This window comes from Colius striatus, chromosome Z, assembly GCF_028858725.1.
Source record: "Colius striatus isolate bColStr4 chromosome Z, bColStr4.1.hap1, whole genome shotgun sequence".
NCBI classification, from domain to species: domain Eukaryota; kingdom Metazoa; phylum Chordata; class Aves; order Coliiformes; family Coliidae; genus Colius; species Colius striatus.
In genome coordinates, this window is record NC_084790.1 from 39,003,961 (window position 1) to 39,026,696 (window position 22,736).

Genomic DNA, 22,736 nt, shown 5'->3' on the forward strand with positions numbered 1-22,736 from the left:
TGTGACCTTCAGCAGACACATTGGAAAACCCCATCTTGAGAGTGAAAAGCAAGCACGATTTAGTCTGTGCTCTGTGTAAGCTACATAGTACATCATGTTTACTGTCCACAGATTATGCACGTGTTAGAAGCATGACTTTGGATTTACTTCACAAAGGCATTTAAACCTGTAGCTCACTGATAAATACAATTGGTTAAACCACCTAACAGATGAAGTGTAGCAGCTTAAAATTTTTGGGCCAGGTATAGTGTCCTCAGTGACATCCTCAGGAATCCTGCTGCATGTAGGCAGAGGGTAATATACATCCCACTGCTCTGAAAGCAGCAAATTCCTTGGCACTGTTCATAACCACAGAAGACACATGAATCACATTTGGTATGTCATGGAAAACATTTACACAGCCTTCTTTTATCAAACACTGTAAACAGGTTTAGTTTTGCTCATCACATGGAACACAAATGTAAAAAAATCATCACAATGGATTGAAACATTTCCCCTACACGCACCCAATAAAATCTTAAACACCTCAGTGTGTCATAGGAATATTAATGTTTTACAAGGCAATTCTCTGAAAATGCAAATTTTTTTTTAATCTTTTCTTTTTAAATTCTGAACAATGTAACAAAACACATGTGATAGTACTATCAAGTAGTGTCATCTTCACCTTCCTTCAGGGCATAGTTGAGTTTTATGACTGTGCTGATAAAGTCACCAAGTTCCACAAAATCTGCAGTGATGATATTCACACCACTTTCTCCTGGTTTCTGAGTTCGGACCCACTGCATCATTGCAGGAAGAGCCCTAAGGAGAAAACAAGAACAGTAATTACCCATAAAGCAGAGAGATCAATGAATTGAGGCAGGATTTACCAACAGTGACTCCCATTGACCTTTTTTGGTTTCTAAGGGAACCATGCAAGAAAGGACAGAGGTTACTGCTCAGGAGTTTTGAATACGTTTCTTTTTATAATTTTCATTCTCTTTGGAAATAATGTGTTGAGTACATTTCAATGTCTCAGTAGCAAAGAATGAAAGGGAGATCATACAGGCTCACAGCAATTATTGATCTTGCCTAGGGGTAAGGGCATGGACCACACGCCTTTTCGATATGATCCATCGGAATGGTTTATGGAAAAAGAAGTAAGGGAGAACTCAAGGCATTTGCAAAGCATGTTTGACACATTCAAGGAAATCCTGAAAATAATATTTTGGTGGACAGTGGAGCAATCATGATTTCTACAGCATAAGTACAGCCCATACTGAACACCCTTTCTTTCCCAGTATTGATATCCTAGCTATGAATTATACTTAGTCACAAACCCATGGTCAGTACCTGAAATAAAAACCACCACAGTCATATTGACTCTTTTCTAAAAATGCCTATTTTCATTAGGTCAAACCCTTAGCACAGGAATACTGGGGTGTAAAACTAACTGAGTTTGTGAGTAAAAAGACATTTTTCTGACACCATGAAAATAAACTAATGACTGAGAAGTATCTGTGGGAAAACTAAGGGCTCCTTGGTCCTGCTGAGGGAGTCAGGCACCAAGATCCAGTTTTCAGAAGACAGAAATTAACAGAGTTAAAAAAAAAAAAAAAAGAGTACATATTTTTCAGAGAAAGCGTATTTTTCAGAGAAAGGGTAATTGATCATTGGAACAAACTCTCCATAACTGTGACAAACTCTGTAGAACTTGGAGTCTTTTTATCAAGCTTGGATATAATTCCAAAAATACAATCTTCGTCTATCTCAGGCTGCCGAGTTAAATAAAAGAACTTATGGACTGGGCAGGACCACAGTTGGTTTAGATGAACATTGTGTTCTCCCTTTGCTCTAAAATCTATACATCTGTGATTCCCCCTCAATCAGCATATTGTACAGCCTTTTTCACAGAAGTGAGGTACATGAAAAATGTTGGTCTGACAGTAATTTATATCAAATTGAACATGCTGAACCTAAATCTGCTCCCAAAAGCTACTGGAAAACAAATAATAAAAAAAGGACAACTATTAACAAATGCAGATTGTACTTCTCAGTGTCCACCAGAATCAGTCTTAAAACAATTTTTAAAACAAGAGAAAATATCCGAGCAGTTCTAATTAGCCCACACTATGATTTTAGAGCAGAATACACAATACTAAGGTTTTGTTTCATCAAAATGTCTTTAAAGCCACCATAAGATCTACATTTAAGCCCAGTAACAGATTTTATTTCACTCACTGATCCAGTATGACTGAGGTGTATGTTTGTATGCATACCAGATCATAAAACTGAGCTGAAGCACTCTGCTCTGTAAGACCCAGATTTTGTCTAATCCTGAAAAGCTGCACTCCATGGAACTGTAACAGGCACAGGTCAGGTGTCAAATATCCAGCAATCCCTGGACTGTTCGAAAAAGATCTTTGAACAACCAGAACCAGGACAGATCTCAGCAGAACAGCATAGGCCACCAAGGTGATAAAAGGCAGCTCAGAGTAGATAAAAATTCCATTGCATCTTCATATGCAAGAGTTACTGCTGAACACTGGACAAACTGTGCCTGGGTGGGCATGAGGAGAGAGTAGAGTGCTTATGGGTAAAAATTAATGGGCAGGGCAAGGCAGGTGATATTGTTGTAGGAATTTGCTACAGACCACCTGATCAGGAGGAGGAAATGGATGAGGCCTTCTATGAATAGCTGAGATCTGCCTCACAGTCACAATCCTTCATCCTCATGGGGAACTTCAACCACCCTGATATTTGCTGCGATAGCCACTCAGCCAAGCACACGCAGTCCAGGAGGTTCCTACAGATTGCTGACAACAACTTCCTGTTGCAGATGATCGAGGAACCAAAAAGGAGGGGTGTGCTGCTGGACCTGGTACTGACGAACAGAGAGGGTCTGGTTGGGGATGTGAAGGTTGGAGGCAACCTCAGCTGCAGTGAACATGAGATGGTGGAGTTCAAGATCCTGTGTGGAAGAGGCAGCACACAAAGCAGGACTGTGACCCTGGATTTCAGGCGAGCCGACTAGCCCTTCTAGAATTAAATCTAGCCAGGAAAATTAAGGACAGCAATAAGGCATTTTTCAGGTACATCAGCAGGAGAAGGAAGATGAGGGGGAATGTGGGCCCGCTGCTAAATGCTGAGGGTGCCCTGGTGTCTGAGGATGCAGAGAAGGCTGAAGTACTCAATGCCTTCTTTACTTCAGTCATTACAGCCAAAGCTGGCCCTTGGGAAGCCCAGTCCAGCAAGGATAATGGGATGGCCAGGACAGCAGGGGACTTGCCCTGGGTCAAAGAGGAGGAGGTTAAAGACTTGTTGGCCAAGCTTAAGGCTCGTAAGTCAATGGGTCCTGATGGAATCCATCCAAGTGTGCCGAGGGAGCTGGCTGATGTGACTGCTAAGCCTCTCTCCATCATGTTTGAACAATCATGGAGGACAGGAGAGGTGCCTGAGGACTGGAGAAAGGCCAATGTCATGCTAGTCTTCAAAAAGGGCAGGAAGAACAACCCAGGAAACTACAGGCTGCTGAGTCTCATCTCCATCCCTGGAAAGGTGATGGAACAACTCGTCCTGAATGTTAACACTGAACATATGAAGGAAAAGACGTTATCGGGGGAATCAACATGGATTCACCAAGGGGAAATCCTATTTGACCAACCTGATATCCTTCTATGGGTAATGGGCTGGCTAGATTAGAGGAGAGCAGCGGATGTCATCTGCCTTGACTTCACCAAGGCTTTTGACACTGTCTCCCACAACATCCTCATCCGAAAGCTCAGGCAGTGTGGCTTGGATGAGTGGACAGTGATGTGGATCAAGAGCTGGCTGAATGAAAGAGCCCAGAGGGTGGTGATCAATGGCACAGAATCGAGTTGGAGGCCTGTGGCCAGTGGAATATCACAGGGATGGGATCTGGGGCCACTCTTGTTCAACATCTTCATCAATGACCTGGCTGAGGGGACAGAATGTATCCTTAGCAAGTTGGCTGATGACACCAAACTGGGAGGACTGGCTGATTCCCCATAAGGCTATGCTGCCTTCAACAAGGACAAGTGTAGAGTCGTCCATCTGGGAAGGAACAACCCCAAGCACCAGTACAGGCTGGGCGTCGACCTGCTGAAGAGCAGCTCAGCAGAGAGAGACCTGGGAGTCCTGATTGATAATAAACTAAACGTGAGCCAGCAATGTGCCCTTGTGGCAAGGAAGGCCAATGGCATCCTGGGATGCATCACGAAGAGTGTGGTCAGCAGGTCAAGCGAGGTTCTCCTCCCCCTCTACTCTACCCTCGTGAGGCCTCATCTGGAGTCATGTGTCTAGTTCTGGGTTCCTCAGCTCAAGAGGGACAGAGAACTTCTAGAGAAAGTCCAGTGCAGGGTCATCAAGATGACCAGGGGACTGGAGCATCTTTCACACGAGAAAAGGCTGTGGGAACTGAGGCTGTTTAGTCTAGAAAAAAGGAGACTGAGGGCAGATTTTATTAATATTTACAAATATCTAAATGGTAGGTGTCAGGAGATTGGGACATCCCTTTATTCTGTTGTAGCTAGCAACAGGACAAGGAGTAATGAAATGAAGCTGGAACACAAAAGGTTCCACTTAAATATAGGAAAAAAATATTTTACTGTAAAGGTTATCGAGTATTGGCACAGGCTGCCCAGAGGGACTGGGGAGTCTCCTTTCTTGGAGGTCTTCAAGAGCTGCCTGGACATGTTCCTATGCGACCTGATCTAGGTGAACCTGCTTTTGCAGGGGAGTTGGACTAGATGATCTTTAAAGGTCCCTTCAAAGTTCCACCATTCTATGATTCTATGGAATGCACAAGGTTGAACTTCTCTGGTGGCAGTATGTTGCCTTTATCTTCAGTATGATCTTATGTAAGCTCAAAGAGTTTCAGGTTTGAAGGTGAACAGATTGATTATAGGAAGGCAGAGATTTTTCCTTCCTTCCTTCTGCATAATTTGATACCCTTGATATTTTATCCCCCTTGAGGCACACTTAACTTCTTTTAGTGTCCTTCATTTGTTCTAAAACTGGATCGTGGTAACTCTGTCTTCAGACCATAGAGTTTGCTGTCTATACACTTAGCCATACAGTTTGAAATACCATTTTCTTTTTCCTCCTGTGTTCTTCTTAGACCAACCTTTAACAGATACTCAGGTCTCCGTTGGATAAGTACTCTGTTTTAAATTCTGTTTGCCCTGCTATTTCATCTTTTGTTAGGCTTGGTAGTGAAACAGGTTATTTACATTTTACTGATATTTTGGGAAGGACACAGTTGCAAGACCCTTTGCTCATATGCAAATTGTCAGACAAAGGTCACTGAAATCTTTTGCTCACGAGACTAGAGAGCATTCAAAAATAAAAGTCAGTAAGTGAATTAGATTATCCTACAAAAAGCTTATTTGCATAGCAAAGCAAAAGAACACAATCCTGTACAAGAAACCCACCAAAAACCTGAATAAAGATTCTACCGATTATAAAGATTTTATTCCAGGCTATGGGACTCCGCTTATGACAGGAATTCATAGGAAAAAAAACCATACAGATCACCTTCCTCCCATAGTTCCATCTTGAAAGTGGAGTACATCAGTGACTGTGAGAAACCACACGTTGCTCAGTTTCAGTACAAATATCTTACATGCTCACAGTAATTATTAGAATAAGCCTGCTTTAATGATTTTCAGGGTGCCTTTGTGATAGCAGTACAAACCTTGTTCACCCTTCCTTGTAATTAGTCTCTTCATGGCTTAAACTAGTAATTGTTCTCATTAAGGGTTTCAGTCAGAGGAACACAAACTATAATGTGTGGTAGCCACCTACATGACTGTGCTCACAGAAACCCAGTACGCACTGTGGACTTTGAAGATACTCTTGTAAAGTTGATAATAAATGGCTCTGGGCATGAGCATATACAAGCTGCTCAGCTTGCAAACCCTGACAGCATCACTGCCTCTCTGTTATGCAGGTCCTAGCTCTCCCATGGAGGATATCAATGTCTCTCTGAAGTTCTGGCACCAACAATCCAGACCCCAACCCTGCAAGGGCTCAGGACAGCCCAGTCATGTAAGTATGTGCCATACTTGTAGATACTCATGGAATCTTTGCTGTCACTGCACTAACTACAGTGGTACAGTCACACTGTAACTACATTCACAGATCCACTGGGCGAGTACATTGAGATTTCCTAATATGATAATAAAGACATCAATGACACTACTGAAATTCCATGCAGGACAGGCTCTAGCTCTCCTGAGGGAAACTTAGTCTTCCAGCCTACCTTTCACTGATGCAGTGAAAGCTGGATGAGTTGATCAGGAGTCCTACTGGCCTCAGAGATGAGTTGTGAGGTTTCAGTGCCATTGAGTAAGTGTTCTGAAGATACAGATACAAGACCAAATGTCTTAGGTTAACATGCTACAGATGGAGAGTCAGGCAGCTGGAAAAGCTAACAAACACAGAATATTGTCAGCCCTTAGACTCACTGAAGTTGGCTGTGCCGTGCAGCTGCACAGTCCAGCCCTTGTGACCACAATCCCAGTTCTTGGAATGATTCACTTCTAATCTCTAATAGTTGCAGAAGCCACTGTGTAAGGCTGAGCCACACACAGAGAAGGCCACTCTTTCCTCAGCCAACAGTCAGAGAAAAGAGAAGATGAGCTCATTGGTAAAATCTGAGTAGAGAGAAAAAGAAGAATCTCTTCTTCCTCTCACCCCAGTACCTGGGGCACTGTTCTGATCCTGCTCCAGCTCTATTGAGCTGAGTCAGGACTGGCCAGATCCAGTGCTGGCAGACTAGTACAGCACTGCCTCACATGCCAGCATCTGAAGTTGACTCCTTTTTCCCAGGCTCCTGGTAGCAGGGAGGGTAGGGAGGAGAAAGCCACCAAACTCGGGGTTTGAACAGTGGTGGGGATGGAGTGGAACAGCGCATTACCTGGGTTTTACTAGAGAATGGAATCAGTAATCTTAAATTCTCTGTCCTGAAGCAATATGTGGAATATATAATTTGAATTGACTTGGAATCAGGAGGTACCGGGCTGCTGCTCCTCATACTCAGGAGGGAGAGAGAGCAGGGATGTGAAAGTGATGTGACCAGCTGTGATGTAGAAGAACCCAGCGGGGAAAGCTGTGGTCCAGTCACTGCCCACCACCACTGCACCTCTGCTGGACCCAACCCACCACCTTCACTGCTCAGCAGCCTCCTGCAGGGGGTCTCATACACCAAAAATTCTCCATGAGAAAGGCGACAGCAGAGGAGCTCCAGGCAGAAGGGACCTACCTATGATGGTCAAAGCAGCATCCTGCAGAGATACTGAATGTGTCTTCTGAGATATTTAATGATATCTTTTCTGAGACCAAAACTTTTATCTCCAGGTGGCACCTCACTAGGTCAGAGGTAGTAACCATTTTGTCATGGCTTTGGTATCAGATTGGCTTACATCAGGCAATACCAACATGCCGCTTCCATCACCATTTCCCATCTGTGGCTCCTGAGGAGCCATGTAGTTTCTTATATAGCATTGTTACAGTGACTTTTGTTTACAACCCAGTAAAATTCAGAGTCAGCTTTAACAGTTATTTTATTACCACTGTTCTTCCTGGTTTTTTTGCTTGCTTGTACAAATAGAAATGTGTACAGATTTCTTTTTAAGTTTTTCACTTCTTTCAGGAACCATTTTCTGATGCAGTAAAGAACTCAGATGAGAAACATTGCCCTAAACTAGAAAATGTGCATAGCCCTTTTCAAAGCTATTGAATATTCAAGACATCTTTTTTTTGTTTGTTTGTTTGTGGGGTTTTTTTAATCTATCAAAGATCTCAAGTTGCCTCCAATAGTATTGAATTCTGTTTAAAAAAATCATAATGAAGCATTCAAGTAGCTTCAGTTCAAGCAGCAAAATCGTGAGTCTTATTACAAGCTTTCAGAAAGAAAATATGACCAAACTAACTGCATTAAAATTTGCTTTAAAAAATTTGCTCTTAAGCTATTTTAGTTCAGAAAAATAAGTGGTTGTTCATTCATTTTTTTTTTTTTAATGTGTGAGTCACCAAAGCCTGACAAAGCGACAGAAGACTAATGACAGCAGTGCTCTAAGACAGGACCTCCTGTGGCAAAACAGCCGTTCCTCTCTGCAGAGCTTGCAAGGGAAAGGAGGGGGAAAACCAGCTTCTTAAACACCAAACAAAAGGGCTGTTCACTGTTTAATGAGAGTTTGATCACTAAAGGCAAAGAACATGTTTTCTTCTGGAGCGCAGGGAGCCAGTACAACCTAACTCAGAGTGAGAAAGCAGCCTCATTTAGAGTGTGATGCTGCCTAGCATTAAGTGTCCATTGCCGGCAACAGGAGGGAAAACTGAAGTAGGTCCACTGGCTCAGGGCAAAGTGACACGTGGCATTTCTTCCCTCTCCAGCAAAGCATACATCCTGCCTCCCTGTAGCCTTTTGCAAATAGGTGTTACTGTTGAAGAAAAATAGCATTTCTCTGCAGTAGAATGAATTCACATGAGCCTGAATCTGAATATCTATACTCTTTAAACTTTCCACCCTCTATCCAGCTTTATCCACATTTTCAGGAACACTGATGAATTCTGGAGCTGTAATTCAGTGCACGCTGGCTTTTGCTTTTCACGAATGTTGAGAATTCAGTGTTCCAGTGGGAACAGTGGATGTCTCTTGTGTTACTGAATCTTAAGAATCATGACTGGAAAAAACCTTGCCCAGATGTTGTATGGACATTACACTGAGAGCCCACTGTCACATTGCAAGAACTACTTACATTAGCATCCAACAACCCTGAATTTATTTCTTTGAAATTATCTCCAATTGCTTTGTATTGTTTAGAAAAGCATCTAATCAGAAGATGTAGAATACCTCACTGCAATCAGATGAAAGTTTTAGTGTAATTAAAGATCACAGTACACTACTCTGCAGCAGAGCTACCAAGGGCCAGATGTCTTCACTCCCCTATTGAGCTGTTGCTGGCTTTCTGGATTTCATCCCTAAGGGAACACAGAAATCAGCTCAAAAGGGCCCTTCCTTCAAAGAACGTTTCAGCTAAATTTACCAAAACTATGCATCTAGGCTTGTACAAAAATGCAATGGCATATTTAATAGCAGTAAATGGTGGTTCTGGAAGTGATTAATATTCAACATCCTATTTTACCCTGATTCTGGAATTTTAGCCATTGGACCTAGGGCATTAACTAACAGCAACAGAATCATAGAATGGTAGCGTTGGAAGGGACTTTTAGAGATTATCTAGTCCAACCCCCCTGCAGAAGCAAGTCCACCTAGATCAGGTCACATAGGAACATGTCCAGGCAGCTCTTGAAGACCTTCAAGGAAGGAGACTCTACAACCCTCTCTAGGCAGCCTGTGCCACTGCTCCTTCATCCTCACAGTAAAATAGCATTTTCTTATACTTAAATGGAACTTTCTGTATTCCAGTTGCATTCCATTACCCCTTGTCCTATCACTAGATAGGATAGAAAAAAAATTTGCCTCAACCTCCTGACACCCACCATTTAGATATTTGTAAATATTAATAAGATCCCCCCTTGGTCTCCTCTTTTCTAGACTAAACAGCCCCAGTGAGGAATCAGGAATACAGACACCTGGGAAAGGACTCAGTGGACCCTGTAATATAAAAGATCTCATTCTAGTATTTTGGCTAGTCTTTTGGTCAGTTTAGTGGAGAACTGGGCAATGCTAGAGTAAAAAACTTGAACTGCTATCACGCAAAGCTTTTACAACATAACTGAAGTACTTTTAACACACACAGTTAATGTACAAACATGTGATAGTCCATGGATTACAGGGAAAACAGAAAAACTACTGGAATCAAGAAACTTTTAACAGGAAAACTACTGCCTGAGAGGATGTCTGTGTTAAAAGGTTGTCTTTTCTCAGTGATCCAGTAGATTACGTTAGACAAGCTCATCCACTGCTCTTCTGATTAGTTATTACTTTGGAGATCACAAAGGGAAGAAACACCTCCCATTATTGGAACAATGATGTAAGACTTAAGTTATGAAAATGGAGTGAAACAGTGAACTCTGAGTGCTGTTCAGACATCTTTCCTTTGAAGCTTTTCTGCTATAGAGAATGCTCATTTACACATCCAAATGCTCATTCACAGGTCCAAAAATGCTCATTTATGCAGGTGCCTGCATGTGGCATAGTTCACCTGCTTGACAGAGTTGGTCCTAGTCCCAGTTCCACAGGTAAACTTGATTGCTCAAGAAAGGTCAAGAAATTCACAGAAACTACAATAAGTGTGGACTACAGAAATGGGAACAGGAACTTATTCTACTGCCTGTGACTCAGAGAAAAACCTCTGCTTTACATAAGAAAACATCTGTCACTAATCAAGGGACCAGCTACAGGTCTGGGGCTTCCCCCCACTCCCATCTTCTATAAAAAAAAGTTATCATTTATTCATACACTCATTACACTTGAACCACTGTATTAAACCATGAAAATCAGATGTCAGACTTGATTGCAGAGAGGGAACTGCTTTATCAGTGTATGTTGTAACCAGTACTAGACTATTAACAACCAAGGATTCCTCCACCAGGCTCAACCAAGGGCTTTGTTTTCTCCAAGGGTTGCCACTATGTGTTGCCTGCAACCTTTCAAAGAGCCCTCCCGCTTGTCCCCTATGTAATCTATCGGATTTCATGTACAGAGATGCCCAGTTGCTCAGTTCACAGTTTCACTTGCTGCTGATAGCTCAGCTCACATTCTTAAGCATGAAAAGTCTGAATGATGTAAGAAAGAAAAGAGAGATTAAAAGGTAACAAATAAAAACCATAGAAGGTGGTGCACGGTGGAACTACTCTGAAATTTAACATGTAAACAAGGAAATATGGTCCACCAGGACAAAAAAGAAGTAGTGATTTTTACCAGTGTTTAGTCCAGCCTAGACCTTGTAATACAGATGAATTAACAGAGTGATTCTGAGAAAAAAACCCATTTTTGACTAACTGGAAAAGTTAGTTAAAAGGTATGCATCACTATCAGAGAAAGTAGTATATCTAGGTGGAAGGCAGAGTTTATTTAAGAAACACTATATGACATGTAACAGAATTTCACACATCATTGCACAGTTTCCACTGAAATAGATACTACAATAAATCTAAATTACTTAAATAGGTAAAATATGGATTTTTAAAAAATTCTGGTTTAGTCTAAGTCCATTACCTGCAAAATTAATGTTTTCTTCCTTACATATGCTTTGAAATTAAATTCACTCTCACCTATATTTAAATTCTCTGCTACTGAACACAGAGCAAAGCAATTTCCATTTTCTTTAAGATAAATTGCTCTAAGTGGTTGTAATTTTTTTGTTACATTGAGGAGAGATACAGTCAGTCTGCAATGGCACAGAACAGACAAACAACGTATACAAAACTGCTCACAGATGTTTGACAGTACTTTGCTAAGTATATTCCACAAAATTCAGAAAGACATTGTAGACTAATTCATGTTAAATTTAAGGTTGAAAAATGCAAGGAAAATAATCATACTCAAATTAGAGAAAGTTGCACTAAACAGATGGGTCTTGCAGCATTCGCAGGAATTTAATATTTTCTGATTTTTCAGAGAAGGTGGAAATCTGCCCCATTTCTGAAATGTCAGCAAGTAGATTACGATGACACAATTCACTCAACAAAGTTGAAATGTAGAATTATGAACAAAATAATTGCCTTTGAAAAAAGGTACAGGGAAATATTTTTCAATGGTGCTGCTACATGGACAGCAAAAAGCAGCAGAGAATATAGAGAGGGCTTCAGGCTGCACAACCAAGTAACAGAAATTGTGCATAATCACAGCTCTTATTTGAATGATGCTGTGATTAAAACAAGTCAGGAAATGAGATGGTGTGGGACAAAATTATATAGTAACATACAGTGTTCCAGTCAACTAAAAAAATTAAATGTCTAGTTAATGTTCATTTTTTTTCACTTTTTTATCTTTAATTTTTAAAAAAAATTAAAATAGGCATCATTTAAAAATAAAGTTATTTTTAAAGTGTTAAAACACTTCAGAATTTCTAAAACAGTAAGAAAACATCACAATCAAATGTTTTCCTGCATATGTTGAATATGTGTTCAGCTCTGAGGTCCCTAAAATGAGGACTCGGGCCTATTGGAGCAAGCCTAGAGGTGGGCCATGATGATCAGAGGACTGGAGCACATCTTGTACAAAGAAAGGCAGAGAAAGCTGGGGTTGTCCTCCAGAGAAGAGAAGGCTCTGAGGAGACCTTAAGAGAGGCCTTCCCGTACTTAAAATGGCTGACAAGAAAGCCAGAGAAGTACTTTTTACAAGGGTATATAGTGATAGGACAAGGCCTACTGGTTTACATCTAATGGATTAGATGTAAGGAAAAAGTTTTTCATTGTGAGAGTGGTGAGGCACTGGCACAGGTTGCCCAGGATTCCCCATCCCCAGAAGTGTTCCAGGCCAGGGTGGATGGGGCTTCAAGCAACCTGATATAGTAGAAGGTGTCCCTGCCTATGGCAGAGGAACTGTAACCAGTGGATCTTCAAGGTCCCTTCCAACCCACACCATTCTATGACTCTATAGTATTTTCCTCAATTACAACTAGTCGTTAAGTTTGACCCAATTTCACAAGTAGTATAAATAATGCTCACAAATCTGTTTTTCCAGCAAACTTCTGTTTATCATCAAAATGCTTTCCTGTTGTACCTTTTTCCGTCCAAGGCATCACCTCCTCTGCTTCCCACTGTTGTTTTCTTTATTAGCAACTGCCTTTTTGCATGGATTGAACTTCCTCTACCTCTTTCTCTATCAGCAAGTTTTATCATTTCCTTTCCAAGTTGTGTATCAAATAGGTACACAGCACCATGGATCCTTATTGCACCGCTTCTATCACCACCTAGGGTTCTACCACTCAGTGTCCGACTACAGGCTGTGGAGTCTAGATTGTCACATACCCACTAGCTCTTGCACAGCTGCTTCACATCTCACCAGAAAAGAAGAGTAAGCTGCTTATTATTCTTTATATGTTCTCTGGCTTCTAGCTTTGGCCTCACACAGCAAAACCAGCTTTGTTAATGAACTGGATCCCAGAGGCAATATCCTCCTAAACAGCATCCTAGGTACACCTTGACTGCAAACCATTTTTAATTTTAAAGAGCAGTTGTGTCATTTCACTTCCAGACAAAATAAAAAAGAGGGGTTTTAGAGAAATATTAAAAATAGGTTCTGACTTAGTCTTCCTGAAGACAATTTAAAAAAAAAAAAAAAAGAAAGGCCTGAGATGTGACATAGTACTATTTTAACAATAGTCTCTCCATGAAGAATTGGCATAGAATCACAAAATTGTTTTGTTTGGAAAAGACCTTTAAGATCAAGTTCAACCATTAATCTAATCTTAAGCAATCCTTTTACTGTGTTTATTACCATGCACTTCAGGTGAATTTTTATTGTTAATAATACTGCTACTTTGCTTGGTCAGTGGCACTCACTATAGAGAAAGGATAAAACTGTAATTTCCAACAGCCAGAAACAAAATTAAAACGGACATTAGTAATGAGAAAATAAATATGTCATTGTTTGCAAACTGTCACTTGATCAACAGTGCTATTGACGGGCAATTGACTGAATACTTCAGTGTTATACCATTGTGGTACTGAACAGATTTAGCCCAAACCTAGGAATGGCTGTTCTGTGAGAAACTCCAAGGTTTCAAAACACACTTTTCTTTCAAATTGTAAAACAAATACAAAATGTTGGCCTTTCTCATCAAATAAAGTTCAAGATCTATTTCTAAATAAAAAAATTAAAAGCTATGAACATACAGACAACATCAAATATTGCAATTAATAACACAACATAAATTTCAAGTAAACAGAATTAATAAAAATAAAATGTTGAGTTGTTTTGACAAACTATTTTCCTAAAATAGACTTCTCCCTGGAGAAAAACACTGAGAGATGCACTCCTGAAAAAAAAAAAGGAATGGACTTTAAGATATCTGCAGTTTTCAATAAAAAGTTGCACCAACAGGAAAAGTAACAAATGTTTTTTAAATCTCCAAGTTGAAACACATAGCCATGCACTTACTGCCAAATCTGGAAAAACTAACAACTATAGACCAAAGTCTTAAAAAGGTAAATAAAATATTTACCAATATATCACTGATGTGATCTCAAATTAGCTTTAAAATCAAAAACATTTCAATGGCTTGGACAACTCTTACCGGTTCTCTGATCAGCACTAAAAATAGGCAGACATTGTGAGAAGTCTCATGTTTCCAGTAATACTGGTAACTTCTGAATTGATCTCATATTTTATTTAATGAGAATTCCACATTGATGAGCTAGGGTTGCTTTATCAAAAATGAAACAAACCACATCACAGACCATCAGGGAAAAGGTGGACTAAAAAATGCTTTACACAGCTTGTAAAAATATGGCAAGAGATTGCAGAAGACGCATCAACAATAAACTAAAATAGTCCTGGAATTAAGCCAGTGTAGATATTTGATTGAGACATACCCATCCAACCCAAACTATTCTGTCATTTCATGACCTCTTTGTTATGGTACTTTTAAAAGTCATCTAGTAAAACTCCCCTGCAGTCAGAAGGCATAATATCAACTAGATCAGGTTGCTCAGAGCTGTGTCACACCTGACCTTTAATGTTTCAAGGGATGAGGCATCTACTCCCTGGGTGCCCTGTTCCACTATTTCCCCACCTTCATTGTAAAAAATATCTTTGTTATATCTGGTCTGAATGTGTGCTCCTTTAGTTTAAAAATATCACCCCTTGTCCTATCACTGCAGGTGCTACTAAAAAGTCTGTTTCCATCTTTCTTCTAAGTGTCTTCTAAGTACTGAAGGGCTGCAATAAAGTCTCCCCAGAGCCTTCTCTTCTGCAGGATGAACAACCCAAACTCTCTCAGCTTGTCCTCAGAGGTATTCAAATCCCTTTGACTTGCTTTGTGGCCATCCTCTGGACTTGCTCCAACAGGCCTATGCCTTTCCTGTGCTGAGGGACCCAGAACTGGATGCAGTACTGCAGGTGGGGGTCTCATCAGAGCAGAGCAGAGGTGGAGAATCCCTTCCCTCGACCTGCTGATTTTGATGCAGATCAAATACAGTTGGCTTTCTGGGCTCTGAGCATACGTTGCTTGCTCATGTCCAACTTCACATTCATCGATACCCTCAAGTCTTTCTCCACAGGGCTGCTCTGAATGCCTTCAATCCCCAGCCAGTATTGATAATGAGGGTTGTCCCAACCCACATTCAGGACCTTGCCTTCAATCCCCAGCCAGTATTGATAATGAGGGTTGTCCCAACCCACATTCAGGACCTTGCACTTGGCCCTGTTGAATTTCCTGAGGTTCACGTGAGCCCACTTCTCAAGCTTGTTCACGTCTCTCTGAAAGGCATAATTTTTCTTGGGCATGTCAATCACATCACTCAGCTTGGTGTCATCTGCAAGTCTGCTGAGGCTACACATAATCTCTCTGTATATGTATATGTATACGTGACGACATTAAAGCATCCTGGTCCCAGTATAGATCCCTGAGGGATCTGTACTGATCATCACTGATCTCCATCCACACATTGAGCCATTCTCCACTACTCTTTGGATGCAACCAACCAGCCAATTCCTTATGCACCACAGAGTCCATCCATCACAGCCATCTGTCTCCAGTTCAGAGAGAAGGATGTTGTGGGGGACTGTGTCAAAGGCCATACAGACACCCTGTCAGATGACATCTGTAGCTCTCCCCTCGTCCACTGATGTAGTGACTCCACCATGGAAGGCTAGTAGGTGGGTGAGGCAGGACTTGTCCTTGGGGAAACCATGCTGGCTGTCTCAAATCACCTCCCTGTCTTCCATGTGTCTCAGCATAGCTTCTAGGAGGATCTGTTCCATGATCCTCCCAGGCACAGAGGGGAGGCTGACAGGTCAGTAGTTACAGGGGCCTCCTTTCTACCCTTTTGAAAAACGGGTGCAATGTTTCTTTTTTTTTTCCAACATCCAGGGACTTCACTTGAGACTAGTGTGACTTTCCAAATATCATGAAGAGTGGCTTGTCAACTACATCAGCCAGCTCCCTCATGACTCTGGGATGCATCTTATCAGGGCTCATAGACTTCCGTATGCTCTGTTTCCTAAGAGGGTCTTGAACCTGATCTTCTCTCACAGTGTGAGGGATTTCACTCTCCCAGTCCTGCCTTGTAGTCCAACCACTTGAGAACTGTGGGAAGCGGTTGCCAAAAGAGGTCATGGTGTACTCATGACATGGAGTCATGATGAACTGCTCCACTCCATCAGCACAAGGAAACACAAACCTCTTATATCAGCCATGCAAGTCCCTACAGCAGCTCACACTTGTCTTCTGTGGTACAGACCAAGCTGTGCATTCACCATAGAGCTGCTTCAGTCCCCTTCCTCATATGGACTTTTCACACCATATTCTGATGACGCTGTGCCTCAGCTGAGCATCTGCCTCGCAACAAGCAAGAGAGGCCTTGCCCCCCTTCACCCAGCACTGACTCTGCGGGAGATCTGTGACCCAATGTGCTGGTAAAGTGTATATCAGCAGACATGTTAATCAAGAGATTGTAAGAGTTCACAAACATGGGCCTAGAGAAAAATACACACCACTTAAAAAAAGAAAAAGCACATGTGAGTCTGTATCTCAGAAGAGGTGTACCTTGAGAATTCCTGCACAGCCAATACACTCAATGCTGGCTGTACATAGGACAGAAGCCCAGGTTACTGAGAGGAAATTACAATAATTGAGCCTTGTTGTCACTCTGTCCAAAGCATTATTTCCAGTTACTAAAGAGTGAAGAAAATCCCTGCCTGAGCTGGAAAATAGTTTTCCAAGCATCAGGCCACCTGTAACTCTCACAAGGAAGAGTTTAGAAGAAAAAAAAAAAACTAGATATTAATCATACAAATAACTACTTTCTGAAATGTTCTTCAAACTGCAGAATTCAAAGGAAGGAGCTTTCCACCGTGAAAAAAAGTGTTAGCTGGATTCAGATCTTTTCTGTTCTATCACAGCCAAACAGTATTAGCACTGAAATGCTGTCTGATGCAGAGGGAGAGAGCAGCAAATGCCACTTAGACAGATCATTGTCAACCAAATGCTCTCTGAGCCAAGATTAGCAGCATGCTCAGAAGAACTGTCTTGACTGTGCCTGGTGTGTAAGCAGGATGAGAGTACAGCTATCCTTTCCAGCACTACAGTGGTGACCTTACACACAACTCTTGGCTGCAGAAGGATCTTATTAATAGGTAGACCAAACCAGGCACAGACAATTGCCATGCCACATGCTTATACTCTTCAGAGAAACAACACTGGCCTAAGACAACATTCATGAAACTTTGATGATGTTCCAACAATGAGCTTCAGGCCTGTCCACCTAGCACCCCCTGAGAGCCTGAAACAGCCTTTCTGGGTACAAAACACTTCCTAATTCCTCCCAAGGGCAACTTTAAAGGCCAGTGGTAATACTCTGGTTTCAGATTTAATTATTTCATCTTAATCATCCAAGCTTTAATCCTCACTGCACATGCAGATGACATACAAATGGAACTTGCTGGGTTGACTGCTTGCAGCAGCCCAGAGGAAGACACTAAAACACTGCAAAGATGAGGAAGGAGAGAGAGACAGTAAAAGGCAGCTAAGGAAAGGATGCAGCAACAGCAGTTCTGAGCAGAGGCAGATCCTCCTCCTAATGCACAGACAGCAGTCATAAGCCTTGCACAGACAAGAACTCAGTTGGGTCAGCAGGGAAGGGTAGTGAGGAGTCAAGTCCTCAGTCCTTCAGCATCTTCCTCAGTCAAAAGCAGGGAATGGAGGGGTCACCCAGTTGTTGCTTTCCTCTGGTAAGCAGCAAAACTAAGGCAAACCGTAATGAACTTCCTAGGTCTAAGAAAAAGCCAGCATACAAGGAGGCAAATTTCTTTGCAGTATCCACTCAAATCTTGAGAAACAAGGCAGCAAACACAATAGCTAAAATGACCTCTTCCCAGTTACTCAAGCAACACAGAATACCACCATAGGAATTATCTGTATGACGGCATTACCTCACAGTTGTAGTTTGAAAAGGTCTTAGTGGAAAAGGAGAGAAGCCAGTTTAAGACTCCAGAGCACGCAAATCTAAGTAGGAAGAGAGTAAAGGTCCATGTCTCTCCCCCTTGGCTGTCCAGCGGCAAAATGAAGGAGCTCATCACCAATGATCTAATTTCATTCTTGATTCAGTACACAACAGTGTTTGCTGGCACAACCGAGAGCACCTTGACGCTATCTGAACGATAAAGTTAAGCAGGTTTTGATACCCCACCATGAAACAAATAATGGTAACATCCCTCCCTTGTGCTGTAGCTTAGAAAAAGAAAAAAAATCAGTGGGAAAGTGTCTGCATCTCATGCTGTCTCCTACTCCACTCTAACTGCTCAGTCTTTTTCATATCTTGATATTATTTTATGATATAATACATTCTGGATGACAGTTGCTTAGTTACAAAAACCCTTAGATCAACAGCTACAATATTAAAATCTTGCCAAAGGTCAAATCCCACCGTGTGATCATTCAGTGTCTTAAAGACATGTCTTTTATTATTTTTCTAAGTGTCCAAGATAAATACTGAAAGATGTAATAGGCTGTGTTCTGTTGAAATAACTGTACAGCCTGGGACAAAAGAACAAAAGAAATCAAAATAAACTTTATATTGTATCAAACCAGCATCCATCACAATGACAGTGTCTCCCTAAGAATTGCATTGCATCCCATAGACATTAATGAATTCCTAGGGGAGAAAACCCCAAAACTTTATTATGTCTGTTTTAAAAGAATAAAAACATGGGCATTTTTAGAGTGTATGCAAGCTCTGTCTTATGCGGAAGGCGGTACATCCCCAAGGCCTTTGACCTGGCTGCCTTCTGTATTTACAAGTCTTTTTCCATTCTCCCCAAGTTCCAGCCATTTCTTTTGTACAAATACGGCACTGTGAAGACAGGAACCTTGTTGCTTTCTCTGTATACTTCACCCCATCACAGCTCTGAGTGTAACCTGCATGTCTAACTGGTCATTTAGTCCACAAAGGCTACTTGTTTGTAATAACAGCGAAGCATTTAATAAAATTAATTGCAGACTTGGTATACCTTCTGATAATGGATCCCAAAGGCTTTCTGTAGCTAAAGCTTTCTTAGACTACCACCTAAGTAGAGACAGCCACTACAGAGGATATGTAGGTGACTTCTTTAGGGAGTGTGGACATGTTCTCTCTAGATGACAACTGAAAACAGCATTTCCCCTTGGTGAATCCATGTTGATTCCCCCTGATAACCACCTTTTCCTTCATATGTTTAGTTACAACATTCAGGATGAGCTGCTCCATCACCTTTCCAGGGATGGAGGTGAGGCTGACCAGCCTGTAGTTTCCTGGGTCCATTCCAACACTATCATTCTATGATTGTATGATTCTATGAAAGCCCTCCATGGGCTTGGAAGATGCTGAGAATTGCCAAAATCCATCTGGAAATGTGCAGCAAGGTTTTAAGAACTCACCAGTATTTGTTGACAATTTTTTATATACATCCTACCCCTCCAGGACCACTAACCAGCTACGGCAGATTAAAAATTGCAACATTCAAACATATAGCAACTGTATGTTAGTTAATCCAGAACTACTCAGTTTGCTGATTAAAAATTACCAGGGACGTGCCTATAGATCTGCTTACTCATATAGTCCAGAAGGCAATGATTTAGAGCATGTAAGTGCTAAGAACATAAAGACATAGATGTTGTCCTACCTGCTGAGTTCATATTTGCCCAAGCTTGTATTACATGCCTTTGTTGACCGAAAGCTACCTTGTGAATAAATCTGAAAAGGCTTGTTTGTGTCAATCTCTGCTCATTTTGTACCTTACAAATGGAGAAGGACCAACTCATCAAGGAACCATTCCTTTCATAATGAGGTAAAAGCTTCTAAGCAGAACCGGGCCCAGCATCCACAAATTTCCCTTGGCATCAGCACTTATTAGCATCTATTAGCTGTAGAGTTTCCTTAGCGATCTAAGTAATGTCAGCAAGATCAAAGAAAATCCAACTGACTTAATGAGCCATTTGCAATTTCACTAAAGCAGATTCAAGCATGAAATCTTTGAGACAAGTAGACATTAGTGACAGCTTACAGCAGCAGGGCTGAGAGAAGGAACATTTCCTTTTTGTGATGAAAAACACTTGCTGCTTTCTGTACACTCAGGGTCAGACTGTGCTTAGAGTGTGATAATGAAATCACATAAAATATCTTTACAAGCAGTCAAATAGCATATACAGTTACTGCAAGCAGGTGTTTTGGTGTATAACATGATAACAGTTATTAGCAGGCCTAACAGACAAAAAGACTGTGGTACACTCCCACCTCCCCACAAGAAAACACCAAGCCAACTACCCTAACAAAGACCCCAAAGCTAAGTCATCAATAAAGCTGGTAGTCACCATGCCAACTCTCTTGCTTGACTAAATCCCACACACTACTATTAGGTATGTAGAGAAATACTTTTCCATACCAAAGTTAGTAAAAATCCCGTGCTTATTATTTTAAGGCAGTTTAATACTATTCCTGGTTCATGAACAAAGCCATCAGACACAGTCACCCAGCACTTCCCAAGGGAACACTATACTGAAATCCTTGTGCAGGCAGATGCCACAATGATGAAATGTCACTAGAATGCCTGCCAGTGAAATCAGCCTGAACATGCACAGCGCATGCGGGATTTTACTGTGCAGCCTGTTGATGTGGCAGATGGGTGCTCCAGATGAAACCAAGGTCATCCTGCGTTGGCCTGTGTGCAAACAGGGAGATTGCCTCTTGTGTGGAAACATGAGAAAAGCCATTAAGGACAGTTTGAAGGAGAACAGAAATAGTAAGGACTTGGATGAGTTTTCCAGAGTAGTTGCAAATTCCCTAGTAATATACTAGAACCACAGCTGATGCTTTGTGAGCCCAAAAGAAAAAAAAAAAAACACGGAATAAAGAAAAAAAAAAAAAGACAGCTGCCTCCAAAGTCAAACACAGTGAGGGGCAAGTGTGTTTATAACATACGCATCAGTGAGGGTTTGGGTCTACACTTGCCTCCTGGCAGTTAAAGAGCTTACATACCACCTGTGCTGCTGTGTGGTCACTGAACCCTAAATCTAAAACAGCTTGTCAGAGCCTGCTGCGCTCCTGCAGCCTACAGAGGAGACAGATATAAAGGTTACAAACAGGCAGGGTGCTCAGAAAATTAGCAAAATATGGTTGCTATATGTTGTTTTACGTTTTCACATTAAATAGTTTATGAATGGCATCAGTCAGCACTAGTATGGGTCAAAATATCATCCCATCTCACTATTCCAGAAACTCTAAAATATTCAGCTGGCTGAACTATGGCTTGGAGGAGGAATGCACCCTCATTAATGGACTCGAAAATTCCACTTCTTGCAACTTCAGGGATTGTTTTTCATATAATACCCACCTATTCACTAGCTAAATCTATTCCTGCATAATTTATGGGTGCAGTTTATGACTGCACTCTGAGCTGGCTTTTCTCTAGACAGCTTCTGTGGCCTACTTACTACCCATTTTGTAAATAGTGCAGTTCTTTGCCTCCACTCTCAAGGTTCGTTCTTATGTGAGATTTTTTTCTTTAATTTGCTTTGGTTGCTAAGGGGGAAGCTTTAGCATGGTGGGCAAGCATTTAGTCACATGTGAGCTCCTAGGAACATTATCCTTGGAGATTAATTTAGAAATCAAGTGACAATTGGCTGGATATGTATTTGGTTTTTATTTCTCAAAAGCTTTCAAAGTAGCACAGGATTTTTGCATCTTCTCAAGGAGATCTGTTCTTCTTCTACAGTATTCCACCTCAAAGACAACAAATATCATGCTTGTCTCCAGTGTCAGAGATAAAATTTCACTGAAAATTTTGTCTGAAAACAAGCTGGATTATTATGAAGAACAGCTCTACACTCATCAAAAGGTTGTTTTATGACCTCCTTTCAGAGGTACTAAAGGCAGCTCCCTCACTGTGAAGCTAATTCGATAAGCAGAGGGAACAGAATTCATCTGGTGCATACTGTTTGCTAATCAAAGAGTATCTCTTGGCATCTAAACTGTATATGACAGAGTGTTAAGCCTGAAAATATATTGTTAGTCCTCGAAGTTTTTCACCAAATTCAAGAAACATAACATGTGCACGTGAGCAATTCTCCCCATTGAAGTAATAAAGATGAAAGTGGTGTTGTAAAGTTGAGTAATGCTGAGCTGTGGCCCTAGGAATTGCTTTCAAGAAATTACTTTTCCCTCTTGCATTTGTGCAGTACAGAAAGCTTGATGACTTAATAATTTCTCCTCTGTTCAAATTATTGTCTCACAGATCATTACCTGTGATGACAGGAACAAAGCCTGTGAGCAAGCATTACCAGTAAAACACAGCATTGGTATATCTTCTACCGATTTCAGTCTTAGGAGCATAAAGCTGGTTTCTAATCAAGGTTACTGTGGGCCTCCCTTCTTGCATATCTCTGTGTAGGAAACAGGTTGAGGAATGACATCATTTGTTATGAAATGTATAGCCTCAGGAGACTGCTTCACTGCAATTTGAACATGTAGCCATGATGAAAAGCTATTTAACCAACCATCTTGGCTGTGGAAGAATATTTCACTGTGCTCTTTCACAACATGAGCTACAAACCAGCAGAAAGGAG

The 22,736-nt window shown here is 41.2% G+C and overlaps 2 protein-coding genes across 2 annotated transcripts in view; both read right to left on the minus strand.

The window, feature by feature from the left end:
- The window catches only part of RPL37 (ribosomal protein L37), a 346,904-nt gene that overhangs the window by 117,097 nt on the left and 207,071 nt on the right, over nt 1-22,736 (minus strand). The gene's annotated exons all lie outside the window — the stretch shown is intronic.
- The window catches only part of PLCXD3 (phosphatidylinositol specific phospholipase C X domain containing 3), a 79,049-nt gene continuing 56,957 nt past the window's right edge, over nt 645-22,736 (minus strand). Inside the window, exon 3 of the mRNA XM_062019115.1 lies at nt 645-801. Coding sequence (XP_061875099.1) covers nt 645-801 — 157 coding nt within the window. The remainder of the gene's footprint in view (nt 802-22,736) is intronic.